Source organism: Panthera leo, chromosome B4 (assembly GCF_018350215.1).
Source record: "Panthera leo isolate Ple1 chromosome B4, P.leo_Ple1_pat1.1, whole genome shotgun sequence".
NCBI lineage: Eukaryota > Metazoa > Chordata > Mammalia > Carnivora > Felidae > Panthera > Panthera leo.
The window spans coordinates 7045599-7067737 of record NC_056685.1 but is presented as its reverse complement, the minus strand read 5'-3'; the positions used below and the strand labels follow the sequence as shown (position 1 = coordinate 7067737).

Sequence of the window (22139 nt, the reverse complement as noted above, 5' to 3'; positions counted from 1 at the left end):
AGTTTTCTAGAGTTTTCTAGAGTTTTCCTAGACTAAACCCTCTCTCACGCTGCTCTTCTATTGTGCCTTCTATTGATTCTACGTGAAGTCAAAAGAAAAAAAAAAAAAGAACAAAACCATGAAAACACACGACAGTGCTCCAAAAAAGTAACCGAATCATCGTTATCAGTATGTTTTAGATCTGTCACACGATCTTCTAGCAATATCTTAGCAGGTTCAATCAACGGACAGAATGATAAAAGGACACTTCTCTGAAGAAGTAGGATCAAAGACGCCAGCATCCCCACAGTACCCAACACACAACGTGGCTGTGTGCGTCCTGAGTTTGGGATTTTTCTACGTGTGTGTGCGCACCGCCCCCACCCACCCCCCATCCCGCCCCAAGAATGTCAAGAATTTGAACTCTCTCTTCTTAAGGTGAAAGAGCACGGACTCAAATCTGTTCACGAAGAAAAGAAGTGGCAGGTCTTGAGGCATTGGAACCACACGAGAAAATCTCCCGAATTTAATACGGCAATTGATGACGATGGGAGCCCTCGGTGCTTCAAAAGGGGCTGAAAACAACGTCCCGAGTGCGGGTCATTAATCAGGAGCCAGTAAGATCTCCAGTTTGCAGCTCAGTAGGTCTCTAACTCCTTTATTTCAACATTTAGCCTTAGGTTTAAAATATTTGCTAAGAAAGCAGAGAGGCGATTAACAGAGATTTTAAAATGTGTGCCATGGTTACACATTCTGCCAACAGAGTAAAAGGAAACTATACAGCGTAAGTTACAAAAAACGGTTATTTTCGTGTTCCGCAAACATGCCAATAAACCCTCCACTGCGGTGTTATTCAACAGTAGGAAAGGAAAACAGAGATGAACTCAAGCACCGGCCCCACGCCGTCACATCTTGCAGAGAAGCATGAGGAATCCATCGGCTGTAGTCCGCTGGTGCATCTCCACGAGTTAATCTTCCCACTGCTCCTGCGAGGCGCCCGAGGCCCTGCGGGCCAGCAGGAGGGGCCGCGGCGCACGAGGGGACACAGAAGGTACTCCGGCCCCCCCTACCCCACTCCCCGAGAAAGCCTCTGGGCTGCACAGAGACCCCTGAAGACGCCCAGCCTCCCAAAGGAATACCTGTTGACTATCTCAGGTTTGCATGATGTCCTAGCCGCTAACGTAACACATTTGGGTTTTGTGTTTAAATTAGCGAGAGCTACCAGATTCTAGAAGAGCTTGGCCACCGCTTTGATACGATGTTACTTGGTTGTTTTCAAAATATTTTCACTTTATTGTGTACTTTTATATTATTATCCCAACAGACTGGATGAAAGGCAGTGATCACTAACACAGAACACGACAGGGAGCTAACAATCAGGCAGGCCGCGCTCAGGACCCGGTCTGTCCAGCCCAAGTCGCTGACATGCACGTCGGTAGCTCGTACACCCTCATAGCACAGGCTGCGGGGTGCGGGAGGGAGGGGCCGGATGCTGCTGTGCCCTTAGAAGCTATTTAATAAATATCATCAAGGAACAAAATGGAAAATAGACCCTCCGGAGCACAGCCGCCTCAGGTCAACTGAACATCGTCTAGTTTATTCAACCAAAAAAAAAAAAAAAGTGGAGAAAGAAGGAAAATATTAAAACAAAAAGTAGTTCTTAACACTAGCAGTAAATAAATTTGTACAACAATTCAGTCTGTATAATATGATGAAATAAATCTACATCTTTTCTTATTTTGGTGCTTTGAATTATACATACAAACAACAATTACAAGGGACTTGTTCACAAAGCGTGTGGGCCCGGAAAAGGCTTGCTGAGCCCCTCTACGGCATCGTGCGAGTGGTAACACTGATTGCCTGGGACTCACAGACTCTCCTATACAGAGAGGCCCACGGCTTTGAACAAATGATTTGCCTACGACTTTTTTCTTTTTTTTGTTGTTGTTTTTTTCCTTTTTTTTTTTTTTTTTTTTTTTTTGTTTTTCTTTTAATGCATCAAACAACTATGGCCAGTGAAAGGAAACAACACTGGCCGTTTGTCCATTTGAATATCAGACCTAGTTTCTTCTCCATTTCCACACTTGATTTCCCCGTATTCCTTAAAATTCTTGGCGTCCTTCATGCCTTTCTTACAGCTCCCCGGATGCCGTAAAGTCTTCTTCAAACGTACAGTATTTCTCACAATATAAGTTATATGCAACGTTCAGCTCAGTTGCTTGCTCGTTTGTTTGTTTTCACAGCACTAGAGAGACCCTGTTCAATAGGGAAGATGAGTCTGAATGGCTTATTCACAAATGGGATCCAGATTCAGTGACTGAGAACACAGAGGCCACAGCGAGCGCCTCTGAGAAAGTGGCAGACGTCATTTTGCTTTGTGCCTTCAAAACACGGGTATCCATCGGATCTCGGCTTCATGATACTGCTCCTGCAAAAACGCACGTAGAAGGGGCCGGAAGGACTCTTGCCCGGAGGCCTTGAAGCATCGAGCAGGGACTCTAACCCATGGCGGTGACCATACTGGACGGGTGGTGAGGTCCGAAGGAGAGGCTGGACGGTGGGTGCATGGGCGTCGGGGTGGTCAGCATGTGGCTGGAGTGGCTGAACGGGGAGATGTGGCTGAGAGAGGACATGTGTCTGGAGAGGGCGGCCGGGTTGAACGAGCTGCTCTTGGGGAAGTCCTCCAGCGTGTCATGTGCCTTCTTGCACTTTTTGGATTTGCTAGACATTTTCCGGTTTCTGGTCTGGATGCCTTCCTTCTTCATAGTCAGGGGTCTGTTAATCTAAACAAAGATCAATTTTTTTTTTTTTTTTACACTTTCTGGCTGGCTCTGAAAGGGCACACAGGCTTTCACACCTCCACAGGGCTGCTCTGACCGCCCCACACCGGGGGTCTTGCTTGCAGCCGGGGCCCCTCCTCCCCCCACCCCTTCCTGTCTCCTTCCCAGGGACCAGGAGTCACGCAGATCCAGTCTGTGGAGGAGCACTGACTGTCAGCCTCGGAAACCAAGAGACCAGGGGTAAGGTGTTCCAGGCAGAGGGTGTTATTTACGGGTTTGGTTATTTTTTTAATGTTTATTTATTTTTGAAAGAGAGACAGAGTGTGAGCGGGGGAGGGGCAGAGAGAGAGAGGGGGACACAGAATCCGAAGCAGGCTCCAGGCTCCCAGCTGTCGGCACAGAGCCCAATGTGGGGCTCGAACTCACGAACCGTAAGATCATGACCTGAGCCGAAGTCGGATGCTCAACCGACTGAGCCACCCAGGCGCCCCGGGTGTTATTTACGTTTGTCCACATCAGTGACTTTGAGGAGAATCTGCCTTGGGAAAACTCTGCGTTCCCAGGGACCATATTCTAGAGACCCACCCACTAGGACTGCATTTCTCTGGTATCGAAAATACAATAACTGGTCTTATTTCCTTAGAATCTCCTTAGAACATTTCATGAGCGCGGAGGCACCTGGGGAATCTTCAAGAAGGAAATAACATCTTGTCTCCTTCTCCGACATCTGTGCTGCGACCATAAAACCACAGCCAACGCGATCGACCTTAAGGGTGTAGGTCTGTCTGCCCTGACAGACTAGCGTCGCACCCCTGTTCAAAGTAATTTTTGGTCGCCTCTCTCCTGCCCGGCTTTATCGCAGTAAGAGGCGCTGTAAGATCTTCCCCTGGAACCTGAAGGCTCTGGGGTCGTGTTTTACCGCAGCGGGTCTCTCCACAAGGTAGTCTCTTGCCCCTGTCACAGCAACTTTGATGACTGAAAGTTGCAATTCCCGCCCGGTTCTGACTGTGCACTTCTACTAGACCAATGGCCCCCCAACCCGTCACCAAGGACTCGACGACCACTTTGGGGCGCGCAGTACTGGGCCGGCATGCGGGCACCCTCGTCCTGGAAATTGTGCAGCAGGAGCGAGCTCCAGGAAAGAGACAGGCAAGGCCCTACCCCAAAGGCCTTCAGCTAGTCTGCGGCACCCGAGGCGGCATGCCATTCTCTCTCTTTTCGAGAAGCTTCTGTCTGTTTTGTTTTTAAAATACATTTTCCCGGTGGGGGAGACAGAATCAAGACAGGGGACTTTACAGAGCATCAGAGACCGCTCCCCACAAGGAGTCAGAATGGGATTAAACTCAATTGCAGACAGCTGCCCCACACAGCGGACCACACATCTGGCCACACGTCGTCGGGATGTGGCAAAACAACTCAAGGAGGCGATGTCAGGGTCTCGGTCGTTGCTGACTCTGCAGGGACAAATGTCATCTTCCACCCGGGCCCTTGAGGGGGAGAAAGACAAGAGGCTCCCTCATGCTCTCATGGCTCTAGGATCTACCTGTCCACTCCCAAAGCTAGAAAGGGCAAGTTCAGGAAGAGAGACTCCAGCCGTCGAGAGAGAGAGAGAGGCGGCCAACCAAGTTTCTGGAAGCAGTAGACACAGCTTCCCGAGGCTGAGCTGGGAGAGGTCACTCTGAAGAGGGGCACAGAGCCACATGCTGGAGCTGAGACCCAATCCCCCCTCGCACCAGGAAGGCAGAGGAGCTAAAAGGTCACTGCCAAAAGCACATCTCAGGGTTCCTTCTTCAAAGCGACAATCAAGATAAAGACGCAGACTACAGAGGTGATAGGAATCTATTGTCACATCAAATCTTCCCCCAAGATAATGTCTAGACACACAGCTCTTTACCTGGTATCTAGATATACACAGCCAGATATCTAAATATAATATCTAGTTACCCAGATAGCAGCACAGACCCAGATAACTAGTCTCAACGCCACCTAGAGACACTGATCCTGAGATAGGTAGTTATCGAAACACCTAGATAAGAGGAAAGGAACTATACATAAACATATACAGGTATCCAGGTGGGCATAACCAAACATGATGTGATGAGAACGTTAATAGATTATAATCTCCTGTCGTTAAATACACATCAATTGCCTCCTTCTGTGAGGTCTTGCTAAACCAGCAAAGACAGAAAAACCACGCCGGCCAGGGGAGCAAGTTTCTCTCCCAGGAGGGAGCAGCAAAGAGGGTTCCCTGACTGTTCTTTGATTTGATGAGAAATCGATCCCCTTCAGAACTTTGTTTAGACTGGACACAACTGAGGCCGTATCTCATCGTGGCTAAGTCGTCAGAGAAATTTAGAGCCGGGTAACTTCCCACCGTTCCCGGGCTCCTCTGGGAATAGGGAAGACAATTCCTCGCTTTGAACTGAACTTCTGGCACATTCTGAACTGAGAAAGTGTTCACTTTCCACTGGTCCCTATCAGTCCTGACGCCACTGACCTCCCCGGAAGGCCTGTGCTGCTCGGAAATCGGTCCTGCCCGGCTCTTCCGTTCCATCAGCCATGTCCGTTTGCACAAGACAGTTGATTCTCTGAGTCATAACTTCTTCAAGTACAGCGGAAATAGAATAATTTCTGCCCTGTCTACATCATGGGACTACCTGAGGCTCAAAGGTAATCAAGCAACTTGAAAGTTCTTTGAAAACCATGAGTTACAGCCAAAAGCAACCGGAGAGGCTGGGCTGATGACTGGCTGGCCCATAAACTCTGATGCCCCGAACCTTCCAGATTTTAATCACAAATCTGTTTATCTCCACTGCAGTGAGCAAGTGAGTCCCCAAAGTGAAAACGGAACTAGGGTTTCATTGCTGATAAACAGGTATACACGGCATTCGGCATTCGGAGGATCTGAGAGACAAGAACTAGAAAGGCCAGTTCCGCTAGGCTGGGCGTTGCACGGGGACCAAGTCAGGAGGGGATGACACCAAAGGCAGGCACATGAGGGTTGCGGGGTCCCTGGGAAATCGCAGGAGCTTATTCCCAAGAGGCAAAAAGGGACCGGGATGCTGGGACCACCCTGAGAAGCTCTCTGGGACTCCAAAACTCTAAGCAGAAGAACTTCCTCCCGACTCCCAGCTAGGGTGAACGTGCCAGGGAAACGGCCCTGAGCAAGACGCGCGCCTTCTCCCCGCACCGCCGTGGCCTCCGCCAAAGTCACACCGTCAAAGATGCTTTAGGAGAATCAGAGCAAAAGAGGACAGTGAGAGAGAGCCGGAGAGAGAGAAATGGTCCTTCTTCCTCTGGGAATAACTGAACCTCAAGCCTCATTAGGTCATGGCCTGTCAGCCGGAGTTATTTCAGGAAAAAAAAAAAAAAAAATCCAGGATTTTTTTTTTTTTTAACGTAAACATATCGCAAACCGGGAGGACCCCCAGTGAAAAGACCAGAAATGACCCAGCGGAGCCCAGGTGACTGACGGGCAACTCTGCTCACTCTGCTCACACGACACAGAAGAGGAAACGAGGGTTTCTTTCAACCCTGCTCTCTGGATAACCTCACTCCACTGCTTCCCTCCGTTCTCTGCTGCTTAGGACACAGACACCTTGGCCACATCTCGCAGACGCTTCATCCCATGTCTTTGCGGCTGAGAATCCACTTAAAATTCACCACAGAGGTGAAGAGCTTCTGCCCCTTTGAGTCACCGAACTGTCCTCTGTCTGAAGACTTCCTGTGCCACGCATCACACTTTCTTGCGTGCCCTCTCTCTCTCTCTCTTGCAAAAAGTTGAAACTCTCAGGAACACCACGCTATCACTGTTTTCCCAAGGGAGGACGGGGAAGCCCAGAGCGGGCCCACCGCGGACGCCGGGGCACTGCATCGCACAGCATCGTCCACACCGACCTGGGGGACCCGCGTCGTTCTCTGCCCTAAGCTCTCCGGCCTCCGCACGGCCGCGTTGTGCCAAGTCGCTTCCCTATTGCACTGTTCACCTGAGGCCTGTTGCTGGGCCCGGGGGACGGCCATCAAATGCAGAAGGAAGCCTGCGGTGGGTGACGGTGTCTCCTGGGCACCCGCCCCAGGCCGGCCGCCGGTCCCGGCCCCGTGACACTTACATTGTGTAGTTTGTAGTACAGCCCACAGGCGTTGCAGACGGGGTCTCCGTTGGCATTTCTTCTCCAGAGAGTGGTAGTGGTGGTCTGACAGTTTGCACAGGACGTTCCCGCTCTTCTCGCTGCCGACTGGGAGTAGGGGCGGAGAGGGAGGGAGAGGGAGGGTAAAATCAAACCAGATGTTAAATGTGTTTTCAGAACTACGGAGACAGACTTAAAAAAAAAAAAAAAAAAAGAAAAAGAAAAGAAAAAATTGTCATTGTCATTGAAATCAAACCTAGTAAAGTGGCCCCCATGAAAATAACAAAGACCCCTAAAAGCTGCCTCAAGAAGAAAACTACAGGTGATCGCTGGCAGGAGAGCAGGTGAGACCGTGGTCCGGTGGTCAGGGCGTAGCCTGCCGCTCCCCAGGCTGGGGTCCAGAGGGTCCGAGAGCCCACGCCACCTCCCTGGTCGCCAGATGTTTAAGTTTTATGGGTGGCAACGCGGAATTCACCTGATTCGTTTTGGTACCGGGCTCTTGGGGGGGGGGGGGGAGGGTCTTTGTCAAGGGCAACCGTGAAAATAGCAATTCTCAATTCTCCACGAGGCGATCGGCCCATCACAACGCACGAACAGCACAAGAAGAGGAAGCCCAAACATCGAGAGCACTTGACAGATCCCAAACGAAGAAATTCTGGGTTAGAAAGAGAACAGAGGGCCAGCACAGTAGGAGAGTGTCCGCGTGTGTCTGTGCGTGTGTGTGTGTGCGTGTGCACGTGTGGAGCTCCCAGGACCTGCCCTCTTAGGAAGCACCAAGCACGACGCCCAAGCCTCAAACCGGCACCGGCCCATCCCTCCAGGCCGCGTCACTCCTGGCGACTGCCACCCTCACTCCCCTTAGCTGGCTTCCAGCTCATGAGACAAACTGAAAGGCACGAAGAATTCGGCTCATCAACAGAACACCTCCCTGCCCAGCTCTCGTTTCATTTCACCTTCGTGAAATTAGGTATTTCCTACTCGCTGCTCACAGGGCAGAATAGTTGTAGGTCAGATGTCAGACTCAGCTTGAATTTTAATTATTCGGTTGTGTCACTGCCTTCATTTCCTCGAAGAGGGAGATTTTTCTTTCGCTTTTTGATGCACTTAAATTTACAGGGGTGCTATTCTCGACGTCCGTGCTTTGAAAAAAAATTTTTTTTTAACTCAGAAAGCTTCCAGAGAAAATCAAGTTGGACCTATTACCTTTGCTGTCAACCCCTCATCCCCCGACATAAACAGAAAGTTTTAACTGCAGAAGTATTCCCTGCTCTGGACTCAAATATATTATCAAAAGCAAGAGAAAGAACAAGAATTCAGCTATCTGTGATCAAGAAAGTTCTGGCATGCTTATAAAAGCCTGGAACATAGGGCTCGTGGTGTGCTTTTCCATTAGTATTTTATCAGGTAAAAAGTTAGGCAGTTGCCAGATATGGGAACCCTGGTGGAAATTCTCAATTAACCCGACTGACTCCCCTCCTTTAACACCACTAAATTGTCCCACAGACGTCTCCTCTTCCTGGAAGCTTCCATAGCAGGGTCATGGGTTTCATTTGTTTTTTAGATTTTTTTTTTCGGTAATTCTTTATTTTCTGTGCTCTAAAAAACTGGGAATTAAAAATAGTTCTCAGGGCTCCTGGGCGGCTCAGTCGGTGAAGCGTCCGACTTCGGCTCAGGTCATGATCTCACGGTTCAGGAGTTCGAGCCCCGCGTCGGGCTCTGTGCTGACAGCTGGGAGCCTGGAGCCTGCCTCGGATTCTGTGTCTCCCTCTCTCTCTGCCCCTCCCCCACTCACTGCCTGGCTTTCTCTCTCAAAAATAAATAAATATTTAAAAAAAATTTTTAATAACTTAAAGAAAAAAAAACAGCTCTCATCTGTCATAACTAAAAAAGTTCTACTTTCCGGCTGCCCGTTTTGGAATAATTCACCCTAGTCCTGACCTCCTCTAGATGCCCATGCCCACCTGCCTTGATGAAATGTGCTAAGCTGAGACGCATAGAACTTTCACTCTCATGCTCTTGGGAAGAAAACGATACATACAATCAGCGCTTCATGATTCTGACAATGATGTTACCGTGTGATTATTACTATCTTCCTGTACTTTCTTCTTTAAAAGAGATACTCAGATATAGTAGATTAATATCTACCCAGGCACCAGATTTCCCAGCTCAGCAACTTTAAATGTGTACTCCAAGCACACACTGCCAACCGGTCAAATTCAAGCTCCAGACGATGAGGTTCCTGGTGTTAGTCCCTCCCCGTATAGTGACAGCCACATAAATACAAGCAGCCTCAGAACACGTCTCTGGTCCACAGACTCTAGGCGAATTTATACAGACCCTCTAAAAGCCACAGTGTTTGGTTCACTAGCGGGAGACAAAGTACATTAATAAAGCAAACTACGCAGCGAGCCCTCAGACACACGGAAAACCTGGCAACACGAGGGAAAAAACATCGTATGGATCTTCTCTGCAGTCATCTCTTCTCTTTCCTGCTGGAGTGTATTCAGTGTTAGGCAGGCATCATGCATAAGAACTAGCTCCAGGATGGGCTAGGTGTTCTGCATTGAATCTGCCAATGCACAAAGCAAAAATAGCAAACCGGAGACTGGCACGAAGGAACAGGAATTATAGGAAAGAAGACAAAGAAAGTTCTAGGTACTCAGAAGTCAAATACATCTAAGGACGGGGGGAAAAAAAATAGCTCTCTATCCTGAATGGGCTTGCTCTGAGTAGCTCTCTGGAGCAAATGAATTCTATGGAACTAAAGATGTAAAACCACCCAGAACAGATGAGTAAGAAAGAAAAGACACTTTAAATGCGACAGCCAATGAACTCCGGAATTAAAAGAAATTATTACTCAGAGTTCTGGAGACTTATGAAAGATGAATGAAGACACGCGTCTATAAAATGCACGTAGAGCCTTCCTATGCAATCTGCCCAGACAGTAGAAACCCCAAGAAAATGTCAAATGCACTCTCACTCATCATTCAGCCCATCGTCTGAGACTTTACACCCTCTTTTTCCTTCTTTATGTTTTTGCCTTAGAAAAAAAGTCCAGTTATGCTGATGGTACGATGCCTTATTTGAACGAGAAAGTTTTTGTTGTTAGTTATGTTTCTTTTCCTCTCTTTCTTTTTTCCTTTCTTACTTTTTTTTCTTTCCTTCTTTCTTTCTTTCTTTTTTTTTTTTTTTTTTTCTTACTAAGGCCAGGTTTTGAGTGATTCAGAACATTCTTTTGTGGTGCGATCATATTCATTCTGTGCTAACACCTCCAGCCATTTTTTTTTTTTTTCAAACACGTCTTGTTCTGATATGTTCAAACATCTTGATGTTTAGGTTGGGGAAGCTGAGTTGCTGTTTATGAGTTATCTCCAGTGCTCAGATATCCGGCAGCTTTTTCCTAGGAAGTTAGCTTTGCACATGAGAGAAAGGAAAAAAAAAAAAAAAGAAAAACCCAAGTGCATGGGGACAAGCAGGGGGAGGTTGAGAAAGGCTGGCGAAGGGGGCAAAGATCAGAAGGAATAAAGCTTAGAGACCACGGATCGCCAAAAATTAAAGTCACGTGGGCACTTCCATCCCTAGAAAGTTTTTCCTTCTGAAAAGGATGCGAAAGGTGTTGAGTTGCACTAAAATCTGATGGAGATGACAAATAATTCTTTGAAAAGAATACAGAAGATTTGTCTGCCCCCACCCCGTCACCACACACACACACACACACACACACACACACACACACAGACACACACACACACACACACACACACCCTTAGAATTTGATGGATGCTACCTTTATCCATTAATCTGCGTGGGGAAATTCCCCTCCTCCCCTCTCTGCTTGGTGAATGTCATCACCACAAAAAGCATTTTGATCTCTTGACTGTGGTTAGGGTTGTCATTTGCCAAGCCTGCTTTTATTTGTCTGTTGCATACACTTGGTACTCAATCCGAGCCTGAGGTACCAAAGACAAGCTTACAAATGAACTTCTGTTGATTTTCTTTATAAATGTTTGGTGGTGCCAGGTTTCCTTGAGTATTATTCCTAAAGGTCGAGACATTTAAGAAAGAAAGAAGCGGGGGACCAAAAACCCTCACCCTACCGACAGGAGTTCAAAGGGAAACTAAGACCAAATGCAGGAGACAGGAGACCAAGAGGCAGGACAGGAATCACACAAGTTTTTCCCAAAGGAATTAGCTGTGGCAAGTTCCCAATTCTCAAGACCACGGAAGAAGGCAAACTCCGCCAGATTCACTGGCCGCTGCCCGCGAAACTCAGTTAATTGGCCCCATCAATCTTCAAGCATGGGCTCATGAGACTCATCCACGGCACGAAGGAAGCGCACTGAGACCGTGCTCACTAGGAGCCCTGGCACTTAGGGACACGTCCTAGATGGTGGCTGGAACATTCCATCTGCGTCCTACCTGTCACAGTGATTATCCGCGAATCTTACATCGCTTGCTGGCGTCCCGTTAAAACTCTCATGTAAATACATTAGGGATTCGATCACCAGAAAGCCAGCATCCTTAAAAATTTGGTAAGGGACTTAGGAACTGTCAAGACGAAAAAGAGGGAGAGCTTTTCTGTACGTCTAACTTGAGAAAAGAAAAGGGGAGGGGAAAAAAACCAAAACTATCCCAAGCAAGCTGACATGATTTTGAGCTGTCCTGCCAATTTCCTGCAGAAAGCTCTCCTTCCTGAAGAGAGGAAATTAACAACACACAATGGTTTGTGTTAGATCAGTGCTTCTCTGGGGGGACTCACCAGCCTTCGCTTGGGCTTGATGAGGGGTCGGTTCTGTCCGTTCATTTTGTGGTAGAGCCCACAGGCGTTGCACAGGTAGTGCCCGGTCCCGTCACGTCGCCAGAGCGGGGTGGAGGTGGCCCCACAGTTAACGCACTCCCTGCCTTCTGGAAACAAGATCACACATAAGTCACTTATGGAGGAAAAACACACAGAAAAAGCTGACAGCGCTCCCTCGGAACGAGGGAAGGAAAGTAGAATCAAGAACTTTCTCTCTTCTCCCTCCTTTAGGAAACTTTCCTACCCCCACCTCCCTCCAGGTGGCTCCCAAGTGGACAAGGGTCACCGTGTGGCCCCGTCCACATTCAGCTCTGGCCCCAAGAAGGGACACATGAAGAAAAGGCAGCAGGACCTTGCTCTGGGGCTGCCTGACTTGACGAGGAAGATCAGGCACAGCCAAGGAGGAAGGCAGCTTTGAACTTGAAATAGTTCCCTGAGAAAATTCTGAGGCCTGGGCAACGGCAGAGCAAAACATTCCATTCATTTCCTTCAAAGGAAAATAAAGGTGCCTCGTTATCATCGCCAGGTCTGTCTCCGCAGATTGATTCAACCACGGAGATTAGGACGGTGGTGGAAAAGGAAAGAGTAATCAATGGCGAGATAGATAAACAGATAATAAATAGATGAATAGATCGATCAAATCGGCTGATTGATTTCAGGACCCCAGGCTTTAGATTTTACTTCCAGTAAAATCGCAAACGTCCCTGGCTGGCAAGTAATAGATGAAGACCCAGCGGGATCCACTCATTTCTCCCACCATCTTTTTTCTCTCCAGAAAAGGCCAAGGTTTTCTAGAATTTTCCAGCCACTGTGCCAGAGACTGAAGGGTAAGTGTGACCCCAGCTGGACCAGGCCAGGAGGTGTTGGAAACGGTGCAATCTGCAGGCAAGGCCCCTGGAGATGTCGGCGGGAGGAGAGCAGCGTGAGGGGCAAGATCAGAACAGGCCAGTTAAGGAAAAATGGGGTAGGGGGGGGCTCCTGGTCGGCTCCTTAACCTAGGCCTCTCTACAGTTGCTTTTTCCAAAAAAACAAATAAACAAAATAAACACAAAAACCGGCCCGGCCGGTTCACTCAAGGGCCAGGGAGAGTGACCCAGACCCATCTCCGGAGGGAAAGCTGCTGGAGAGACTCCCTCAAAACGGCACTTGAGGACCACAGGGGAGAGTCCAGTCCCTGATTTCTTTGCAACTTCTTCGGGAGAAGGAAGGGGAGGCAGTTTCTAGGAGAACCTGCCCAGCTCTTGGGGGGGGCCTCATCCTCCAAGGCCAGGTGTGGACCAGTGGCTCCGCAGGCCACACCCCAGACCGGGAGAAGCCCCCTCACCCCCACTCCGCCCCCCCACCCCCCACCCCCCACCCCCGACCCCCCGGAGGGCGGGCAGGAGCCAGGGGCCCCACCAGAGCTGGTCTCTCTAGGGGACTTTCTCTGGAGGCGCCAGGGGGGAGGTTTGGGAGGAAGGAAGGGGAGAAAGATGAGCCCCCAAAGGTTGTTTCGTTTTAGGAGATTAATCGGCTAACTCCAAACCACCAGGGACACAGGGTGGAGGAAGAAAACCGGGCAGCCTGCTTGGGAATCTGGCCGGCTCCCTGTACAAGGAGAACAAGGCTGGCTCGAGGGCTCTGGGACCTGTTTGGCCTTTGGAAACCCCTAAACCAAGTATGAAGAACTTGGGGGGCGGAGGGGTTCACATCTATAAGCCTGTTTTTTGTGGGTTTTTTTTTTCCTCTAGGGACAGGGTCTGGGAAAGGAAAAAGACTTTCAGAAATGGAGGGGTTTTGCCTGACATTGGAGTTCACGATGGTACTGAATAGTTTTTGTCCATTTTCCTTTTGCAAAAAAAAAAAAAAAACAAAAAAAAAAACCATAAGGAGTTAAGAGAAATTCTATATTTTTTTTCCTCCAAATTCCATAAAAGGTCTACAGAGAGCCTCCCAAGAGCCCCTGAGATTATTACAAACACGGGCAGTAGTGTTCCAGGAGCACATGGGCAGACGTCCACCATTTCCACCAGACCTCAGAAAGGCTGGGGACTGAACTACATCCAGACACCTTGCACTGGGGTCAGAAGCCGAGGCGGGGGCAGGTGAGGGGGAGGCAGGGAGGAAGGAGGAAAGGGCGAGCGGTCAAGGAGGTGCCAGCCAGGGGGCGGGTGGGCCACGGGCCCCAAGTAGGCACTAGGTCGGCCCCTTCTGGGGTGACAGCGGTCTGGCTGTCACCTGGGGTGACAGGTCCCGGCTCGGCCCCCAGGCCCACTCCCCATGACCTGGCAAGACGGGGCCTCTCAGGTGCCCACTTTTTCTGTCCCTTTCTTCCCGGGGCTCAGGCAGGGGCTCGGGCAGAGGCTGGGGTGGAGTCACCCTGCGGCTGGTGTGGGGCGGGCAGCCCCGTTCCTAGGCACCTGGGCCGGGGGATCTCCCAGCCTGACGTGAGCAGTCAGATTTCCTTTCCTCTGTCAGGCAGTGGGGAGGGTGACAGCTTCCTTTTCAGAGGGACCTTCAAACACGAGCAACGGTTGCCTCTTCAGCGAGGCTCTGCACACTAGAGCAATTTTCTGTCTTGATTCACTCCGCAAGTTTGCGATTGCCTTGTCTGGGTTTTTCTTATTTTTTCCCCCCCTTTCTCATTGTTGCCAAACAACTGATTTTCCTAACGGAGGCCCCGACTGTCTCCTGCTTTCTTTCCCCTCTCCTCGCTCACTGCCTGGTGTGAGCTGTTCAGACAGACACCTCTCTCTTAGGTGACAAGAACCACAGAGGCCTCCTGACATTCGACCGCCATTTTCAAACACCCCCTGGCCTCCAACTGAAATCCTGAGAAACTGGGCTGGACGGAAGGGGGGGGCGGGGGGGTGGTTGCTCGCAGAGGCTTCCAGATGCCCGCGATCAGACAAGGGTAGGGACAGCTGAGAACTGGCCTCTTTGCTAAAAGGCTTGGTCTTTTGTTTGTGGAGGGAGACCCAGCACTGACAGCCCGGGCGGGCGTTAAAAAAGCACTAGGTGCCCTAACCACTGTTCAACCGTTTCTCCCAACGGTGACAACCCTCCCTCCCTTCTCCCGTCTCCACCTTCGGCAAGTGAGTTTGTAAAGAAGACTTGAAAAAAAAAAAAAGCAACCACTAAACCCAGAGAACTCCATCCTCAAGAGAAGTGTGCCACTGACACCCCCTTTACCCAGAAGGGTCTGGAAACCCTCCTTCCTGCTCCCACACTCCCGAAAGTCCCAGCTCCCTGGCTGCCCAGATGGGCTGCTCTGCGGTGTCTGACTGTGAGAGAGGGATAAAAAGGGGGAAGTAAAAAGCCAGATTGCAATGTCTTCTCTCTTCTCCCTCCTCCCCCAAAATATAAAAAGTAGATGATAAAAATAATAATAATAATAATAATAATAATAATAATAATAGGAGCATAGGTGCTCCTGGTTCTAGTTTAGGGTAACTGCGGCTCTTTCCCCTCCCCCCACCCGCCCCCAAAAGTTCAGGGGAAAGAGGGAGAGAAAAAGGAAATGACTCTCGGAAGACTGAAGGTGTAGACGCAGAGGGGCGAGAAACCAGAGGCTCTTGGAAAAGTCGCTCTGTTCTGTCCCCTCCCCCCCCCCCCACACACACAAACCACTACGCCGGCCTCAGATACCACGACCTGCCCCCAAAACTTGGCGCCTCCCAGAAAAGAGAACTTTAAACAAACAAACAAAAAAAATCCCATCGCTAACCTCAAAATGCACCGGTTTGTTCTCTGTGCCATCAGTCCTCAAAGCCTTGACCTAATCCCGGCTTTTCTGAGCAAAGCTGAACCCCATTTCTCTCGAACCCTCCACCCCACACCCCAGCCTAGCGGCGAGGCAGCGTGGCCACTTTCCTCCGCCCGGTCTCCCTTCCTCTTGCTTTCTCTTAGACTCCACCAGCTAGCCTACCTCCCTCTCCCTCTGCCGACTTTCATGTACTGAACACGCAGGTCTGAGTTCTTCTGTCAGCCTAACCGCATCCGGACTCTATTAAAGTTCCTGGCGCGGGATAAACAATGCGACTGTCGCGTGCAGCAGTCTGAAAATAATTGGATTAGCTAAAACATATCAACTAAATAGAGACAGTCCTGCCCAGGCAGTCAGAGTGAATGTCACCCTGGAAAAAAAAAACAAAAAACAAAAAAAAAACCCTGAAAAGTGATCTCATGGTCACTGGGCTCCCAGGGTCCTCCCTCGGAAGTTTCTGAAACCGAGGTTTTACAAACCCTGTGTCAAGACCGCTCGTCCTACCCCTAAAAGAGCGAGCGATCTTCATCCCGTCTTTGTATGTTAGGAGCTCTATAGATAGAGGGCAGAGGTGAGACGTTGGAAGGAGCCAGGACAGAAACACCCACCCCTGAAACGGAGCCACCCGAGGAGACAGAACCCTCTTTGAAAAAATCGTCTTTTTAAAATACAGTTAAAGCTCAAGGGAGAGAATCCCGAGGTCTCTCAGCCTCTCTGGTTAGGAGCAACGTTGGCGACGGATTATTTTATTTTGAAAGCCAAGATATTTGGTGGGGGTTGGGTGTCTTGTTTTGTTTTCTACAGCAAGCGTCTACACCAAGAGAATAAAACGCAGCGCGCTTTTAGACAGGGGGTGCTCGTTTGAGGGAGGATGTGCGGAGGAAGCAAGAGAGACTCACACCTGGGGAATGTTGTTCAGTCCTCCCTACCTCTTCTGGCTTCAGCTCAGGGGAGGACTAGGTCCTACGACGCCTTCCTGCCACCACCACCCTCACCCTCCCGCCCTCCACCCCCCTGCCCCTGCCTGCGTTACCGCTTTCAGGTAGCTGGTCCATCTGCCTTCTGATTTGCCTTCCGGTTTCCCCAGGGCAGAGCCCCCCTCTCTCCCAGAAGTTGGGATGACAGCCCCCTTTTCCATGCCAAGAATGCGCGTGCTGTTTTTGCCAGGGTCCCGACCACCCCCACCCAAATACCCCCACGCCTTCATCATACACGTCTGTCTGAGGGGCTGTCCTGTCGGCAGGACCCCCTCCGAGCTCAGCCTGGAGGAAGAGGCAGCCGCAGAGGCCAAGGGGGGAGGGGGCGGTCACAGGACGGACCTGTGCTCGCTAAGGTTTCGTTTCAGCATTAAACACTAAAGATTTATTCCCTCGGCTTCCCATTTGGTCTCGGAAACGGACTAAAGGTTACAGGCAGAACCCGGAGGTCCCCAGGCAGGCAGGACAGGGTATTTGTTTTTGTTTGTCTTTTTCCTTTCCAGCTCAAGGGGGTGAGGTAAATTGGATCCCACTTCCCCTCTGCTCGGAGGACTGGAATGAGATAGGACACACCTCATTCTTTCCCCGCTGGAAGAATGGGAAGAAATCAAATCTCAGAAGGGTCTGGAACACCAGCCAGCTCCCCTGAGGGGCCAGACTCTAGCTCCCTCCTCCCTGCCCTGGATTTAGGGGAAGGGAGAGGTGGGGGGAGGAGAAAGGACCTGGCGCGTAGGGGTGGGGGGAGCGGAGATGGTTCCTACCTGTGCTGGATCTCGCCTTGGGCCTCGACTTACATCCGAAGCCGGTGGGGGAGCCCCCCAGCAGGCTGCTGGGCGGGAAGAGTCCGGAGCTGTATTCGGGGACGTAGGGCGGGTAGGTGGTGATGGGGTGGTGGGCCGACGAGGCCGCCCCTCCCAGGGTGGTCATGCTGCCCCGCGAGTGCGTGGACTCGAGCTTCATGCTGTCGGGGAGCGGCACCTGGTACTTGATGCACTCCTTCTCGTCCTGCCGCGCCGAGCCGGCCGAGCCCGGGGTGGACAGCGACGGGTCGGGGGAGACGTCCTTCGGCGGGGTGGGCGGGAAGGTGAAGAGGTGCGGACTGGAGTGGCCCGCCGACAGCGAGGAAGACGAGGCCGGGGGGTAGACGGAGAGGGGCCCCGGGGAGCCGTGGTGGATGGACGTCTTGGAGAAGGGGCTGAGGTTCCAGGGCGAGGCGGTGTGGTGGCTGCCCAGGGCTTTGCCGCCGTCCAGCCAGGGCAGGGATCCGTGCAGCAGAGGCGGACGGCATACCTGACTCCCTGCGCGGGGACGGGGGATACAGGGGGAGGGAGGGAGAGAGAGAGAGAGAGATGCCCGTGAGAGCAGCTTTGGGAGGGGGGGGCCCTCGGACGCATCTGGGGTTCCTCCCCTCCACCCCAGCCTCCCTGCCGGGCGGTCCCAAACAGTCCCGGGCGCAGGCCCGCTCCCTCGTCCAGGCCGGCCGCAGGTACCTTGGCCAGCACACCCTCTACACCCATCTGTGCCACACCAATGTCCCATCAGATCCAGCAGCACGCAGGGCCTGTGTCTGACACCCGAGAGGTGCTGGGAGGGAGTGGAGACGGCCCCTGGGCTTATTTGGGCTCTCCAGATACACTTTCTGAATGGCATCCCTGCAGTCCCTCTCCAGAACCTGACTTGATTTATTGGTTTCCATCAATGGCCCAGCGTCCCCCTTCCCAGACCTGATCCCAGCCAGCCTGATAAGAGAGTCGGCTGTGAATAATGAGGCCTGAAGGGGTGAGCCTGGCCGCACAACTGCTCCGCACCAGGAAGATACTCGGACCCTGGAGACAGGCCCAGCTCCCCGGCCCCCGGTGCAGGAAGGAGAGGGCTTGGAAGGGAGGAGGGGGAGCCTTCGGGGGTTCCCTTCAAGTGACCCCTCTGCAGTGCCTTCACGACTGGCAAGGCCTGAAACGCGATTTGCAAGGAAACAGTAATTGCTCAGACCACTGGAGGAAGTTTGCAAGGCTGGGCCCTGCCTCTCCCACTCTCCCAAATCCTTTAGAAAGAAAAATAAAGTAACTCTCATACGCCCTCAAAGTTGTGATTCCCCCAGGGCGAATTTTCACCGGAGCCCCCGAGACACGAAATTCCATTTTATGTATTTACAGCTGACTTATCCACACAGCACAGTCAGCCTGCATTTGAAACACGCAGTTTTAAGATGACCATAACTCAGACAACTCCATCCACTCCGAGAGGGGGCAAATGCAAACCGTAAGTGCAAATCCACACACGTATTGATCTTTTAATCCACTACCTGCCTCAGCATTTGACATTCTATTTAACCATTAAGAACAATACTGAAACTAAAATCTTGAGAGAGGAAGGGGAGGGGAGGGGGAAGGAGAGTTCTCTGAACGCCAAGGGGTCAAGATTCATGTTATGCAGGAAGTAGTATAGTAAATAATATTAAGCCTGCTTCTACGTTTCCACTTAACTGCTGATCTGCACCGAACCAGGGCAAAGAGCGCCCCATCCGCAGAGACAATGGTTTAATAAAGCCCGGTGACAACAGGGCAGAGGATGCCTGCTGCAGGAGGGACTGTGTCATCGGCGACACGGGGACCAGGGAACCCTCGGTCGCCTGGAGAGAGGCTCCCATCTTCTCTGCCTGAAATTGTGCCTCTGTTTCTTCTTCAGGAAACCACGGAGGCTGGAAAGCTTAGAGCTCCCCCCTGCCCCCAACCACACAGGGCTGGATTTCTTAACATTTCAGAACTCTTACCAACTTTTCAAGGTGAAAGAGAAAGGAGAAAACAAAACAAAACAAAAACAAAAGACAACTGGAATCGCCCCCACGTAAAAAAGAAGCCCTGTGGTGGATCCTAACTCTTCTCCGCGAGCCTAATGGGACTGTCGTAGGCCGGAGGGGACAGTAAGGCGAGAGTTTTGGGGGAGCAGGCAATGGGGCAACCTAAAAACAAGACGCAGGAAAATTCTGTGCAGCCGGGAATCTAGGAAAACTCCGAATGTCTCAAATTTAAGACAGCAGTGTCTCCAGCAAAACCCGCTCAAGTTCCAGAATCCCATTCCCCAGAGCCAGGAAGCAGGGGACCTGCCTGGTCACCGAATGCACTCGCTTTGGGGAAAGATTGAAAAAGTAATAATCATAAAACCAAAACAAAAACGGGGGTGTGGATAAATCTCTCTCGGGCCTTTCTGCAGAGGTGCCGGAAAAAGAAACTGAGGCACGCTGGCCGAAGCCCCTGGAGACAGAACTCCAGGCTAGCTGGGGGAGCGGGACCCTCTGAAGGAACCGAGCGCCAGCCGGTTTGGCGGCGTCGGCTGCGGGCCCAGCGAGCCGCGGCCGCAGAGGCAGAGCCCGGGCTCCCCGCGCCCCGCACCGCGGAGGCCCCCGGGGACCTGCGGCCGCCCGGGGAGAAGAGGGGGGCGGCCCGGCGCCCTCCAGGTGAGCGCCAGGCCCCAGGCGCGCCGGCCGCGGAGAGACGCCTGCTGCGACTTTTTAAAAACACACTCTCGCGGCGGCTGAGGCTGCTTCCTCGCGCATTTCCGGGCCCCAATTTAAAAAAAAAAAAAGTGGCAGGAGCGGCACTTGGGGGCTCTCGCGGGGTCTGCCCACCCCCTGGTCGCTCCCCGCCTCCGGGAGCCGGGCCGGGAGTGGGGAGGGGGAGCGGCGGCGGCTGGAGGGCGGGGGGGTCCCCGCACCCGGGGCGCACTCACCGTGGTGGGTCGGAGGGTACCTCTGCACCGTGGCCCTCACTGAGTTTCCGTAGTAGGAAGGGACGTGGTTGCCTTGACCGTCGATGTTAAAAAGTACATCCACCTCCTCGGGCAGGGGGTACTGCGCCGGGTCCATGTAGGAGTGGCCGAGGCCCGGGTGGTGCGTGTCCGGGTGCTGGCCGTTGAGGACCGCGGGGTGGTGGTGGCTCACCCAGCGCGGCTGGTCCGCCGTCACCTCCATGGCCCCGGCTGCGCTCGCGCCCTCTCGCCGGGCCCGGAACCCGCGCGCGGAGAGGGAGGGCGGTCGGGCTGGGAGGTCGCGGGGGGGAGGTGGGGGGGGCGGGAGGGGGAGCTCCGAGGCGCTGCAGGTGCTGCTGCCGTCGGAGGGGCGGGGGTCGTTTAACGATTTGCTTTCAGTGGGGCAATGTTGGAAAGGTGGGAAGGAAAGGCGAGCGAAGAAGGGGAGGGGGAGAAAAGTCTTTTAAGTGGTCGCTTAGCAAGGAGAAGAAGAGGAAGGAAAGAGGAATCCCCCAAAACCAGGGAGGGAGGGATAAAAGGGGACCGAATTTGAAAGCGGGGGGTGGGGGGCGAGCGAGGGTGGCTGGACTTCTGCAGAGACGAGGCTCCTCTGCGCCGGGGCTTCCTCAGCGGCTCCGAGGCCGAGGCTCTGCTCGGCTCACCTGCGAAGGAGAGAAGCGGGGAGACCTGGATGAGCTCCTGAGGACCGGAGCACCTGAGTTTATGAAGTGGCACCACCTCCCCGCCGGCCGCCCGGCCCCGCGCCCGCGCGCCCAGGACACGCGCGCACACACGCGCACTCGCGCACGCCTCCTCCCGAGCGAGGCAAACCCGGCCGCGGCCGCCCAGGGAACGAGTCCCGGGCACATCCCCGGCCGCCTGGCCCTCGCGAGGGCCCTGCCCTGACTGAGCGGATCCAGTTCGGCCGACGGCTCCCTCCCCCCCCCCCCCGGGGACGGCGATCCCGGGACCTGCCTTCCAGCCTCCCAAAAGATCGGGGCTGAGTTTACAGTATTTTGAAAAGTCCTCCCAAACGGAGCAGGGGGGAAAAAAAAAGAAAAAGAAAAATCAAACTTAAAAAAAAAAAAAAAGTTGCCAGTACCAACCTGGGTCTCGAGGAGCAGAGAGGAGGAGGAGGAGGAGGCGTGTGACCTGGGAGAGCAGAAACTGCTCGGTCAGATTGCGTGGCTCGCTCTGTCGCGCGCGCTCTCCGTCTCTCTTTTCCTCTCTCTCTCTCTCCCTCTCTCAGTATTTTTTTTTTTTTTTACAGGGAATGCATTCTTTCTGAAAGTATCAAGACGGCGCCAGGCAGCTCAGTGTTCGCAGACAGCTGTGGCGCGACGCAACTTAAGGAGGTCCTAGTGTCATCCGCGCCGAGGGGGAGGAGCCTGGCGCTGGCGAGGAGGGGACAGGATCACTAGCACAAGGAAACTGCAACCCAAACCCGCTCCAGGACCTCACCCCCACCCCCACCCCCCCCCCTGCACCCCTCCGCCCCTGCCCCCGCCCCTCCACTGACCGGAAGGGGGGCGCCGCGGAGGGCTGCCCGGGGGCGGAGGTGGGGGGGGGGGGGCGGCGGGGCGGGTGGGCAAGGCCCGCCGGGTTTGGGGCGGAGGGGGGCGGGCAGGAGGGAATGCGCGCTCTGGCCCTTTAAATGTGGCTCCCGCTCCAGCCAATTCATTCCGGCCCGGTGGATTATTCCGTGCCGGGGAAACCGGCCTGCCCCATTCATAAAGTCAATTTCTACAGGCAGCCTTTCTTTTTTTCAGACTTTTCTTTTTTTTTTTTTTTTTTTTTTTTTTTTTTAATGACCAAACTTGTTTTTCAATTCAATCCGGTAATGGGGACGTTATGGATTTGGGGTTACGTGCCTATAAAAACCGACGAGAGAAAGAAAAAAAAAAAAAAGGTTTTCATGCCAAAGGACTTTGGGATTTGCCTCTCGAGAGAATTGCTTAAGAGCTGGGGGAATCGGGCAAAGGGAGCGAG

At 52.4% G+C, this 22139-nt stretch overlaps 1 protein-coding gene across 2 annotated transcripts; it reads right to left on the bottom strand.

Moving 5' to 3' along the window:
• Positions 1-489: 489 nt before the first annotated feature.
• GATA3 (GATA binding protein 3) lies at positions 490-20452 on the bottom strand. 2 transcript variants are annotated; one of them, XM_042944827.1, is made up of 5 exons: positions 20133-20452; positions 17168-17704; positions 11646-11791; positions 6869-6994; positions 490-2762 (listed from the first exon to the last, which is right to left on the bottom strand). In XM_042944827.1, the coding sequence occupies exons 1-5, from the start codon at positions 20371-20373 to the stop codon at positions 2478-2480; spliced, it is 1335 nt and encodes a 444-aa protein (XP_042800761.1). In that variant the 5' UTR covers positions 20374-20452; the 3' UTR covers positions 490-2477. The 2 variants fall into 2 exon arrangements, with proteins under 2 accessions (XP_042800761.1, XP_042800762.1); XM_042944828.1 differs by having other exon boundaries at positions 11646-11788.
• Between the last annotated feature and the right edge of the window lie 1687 nt (positions 20453-22139).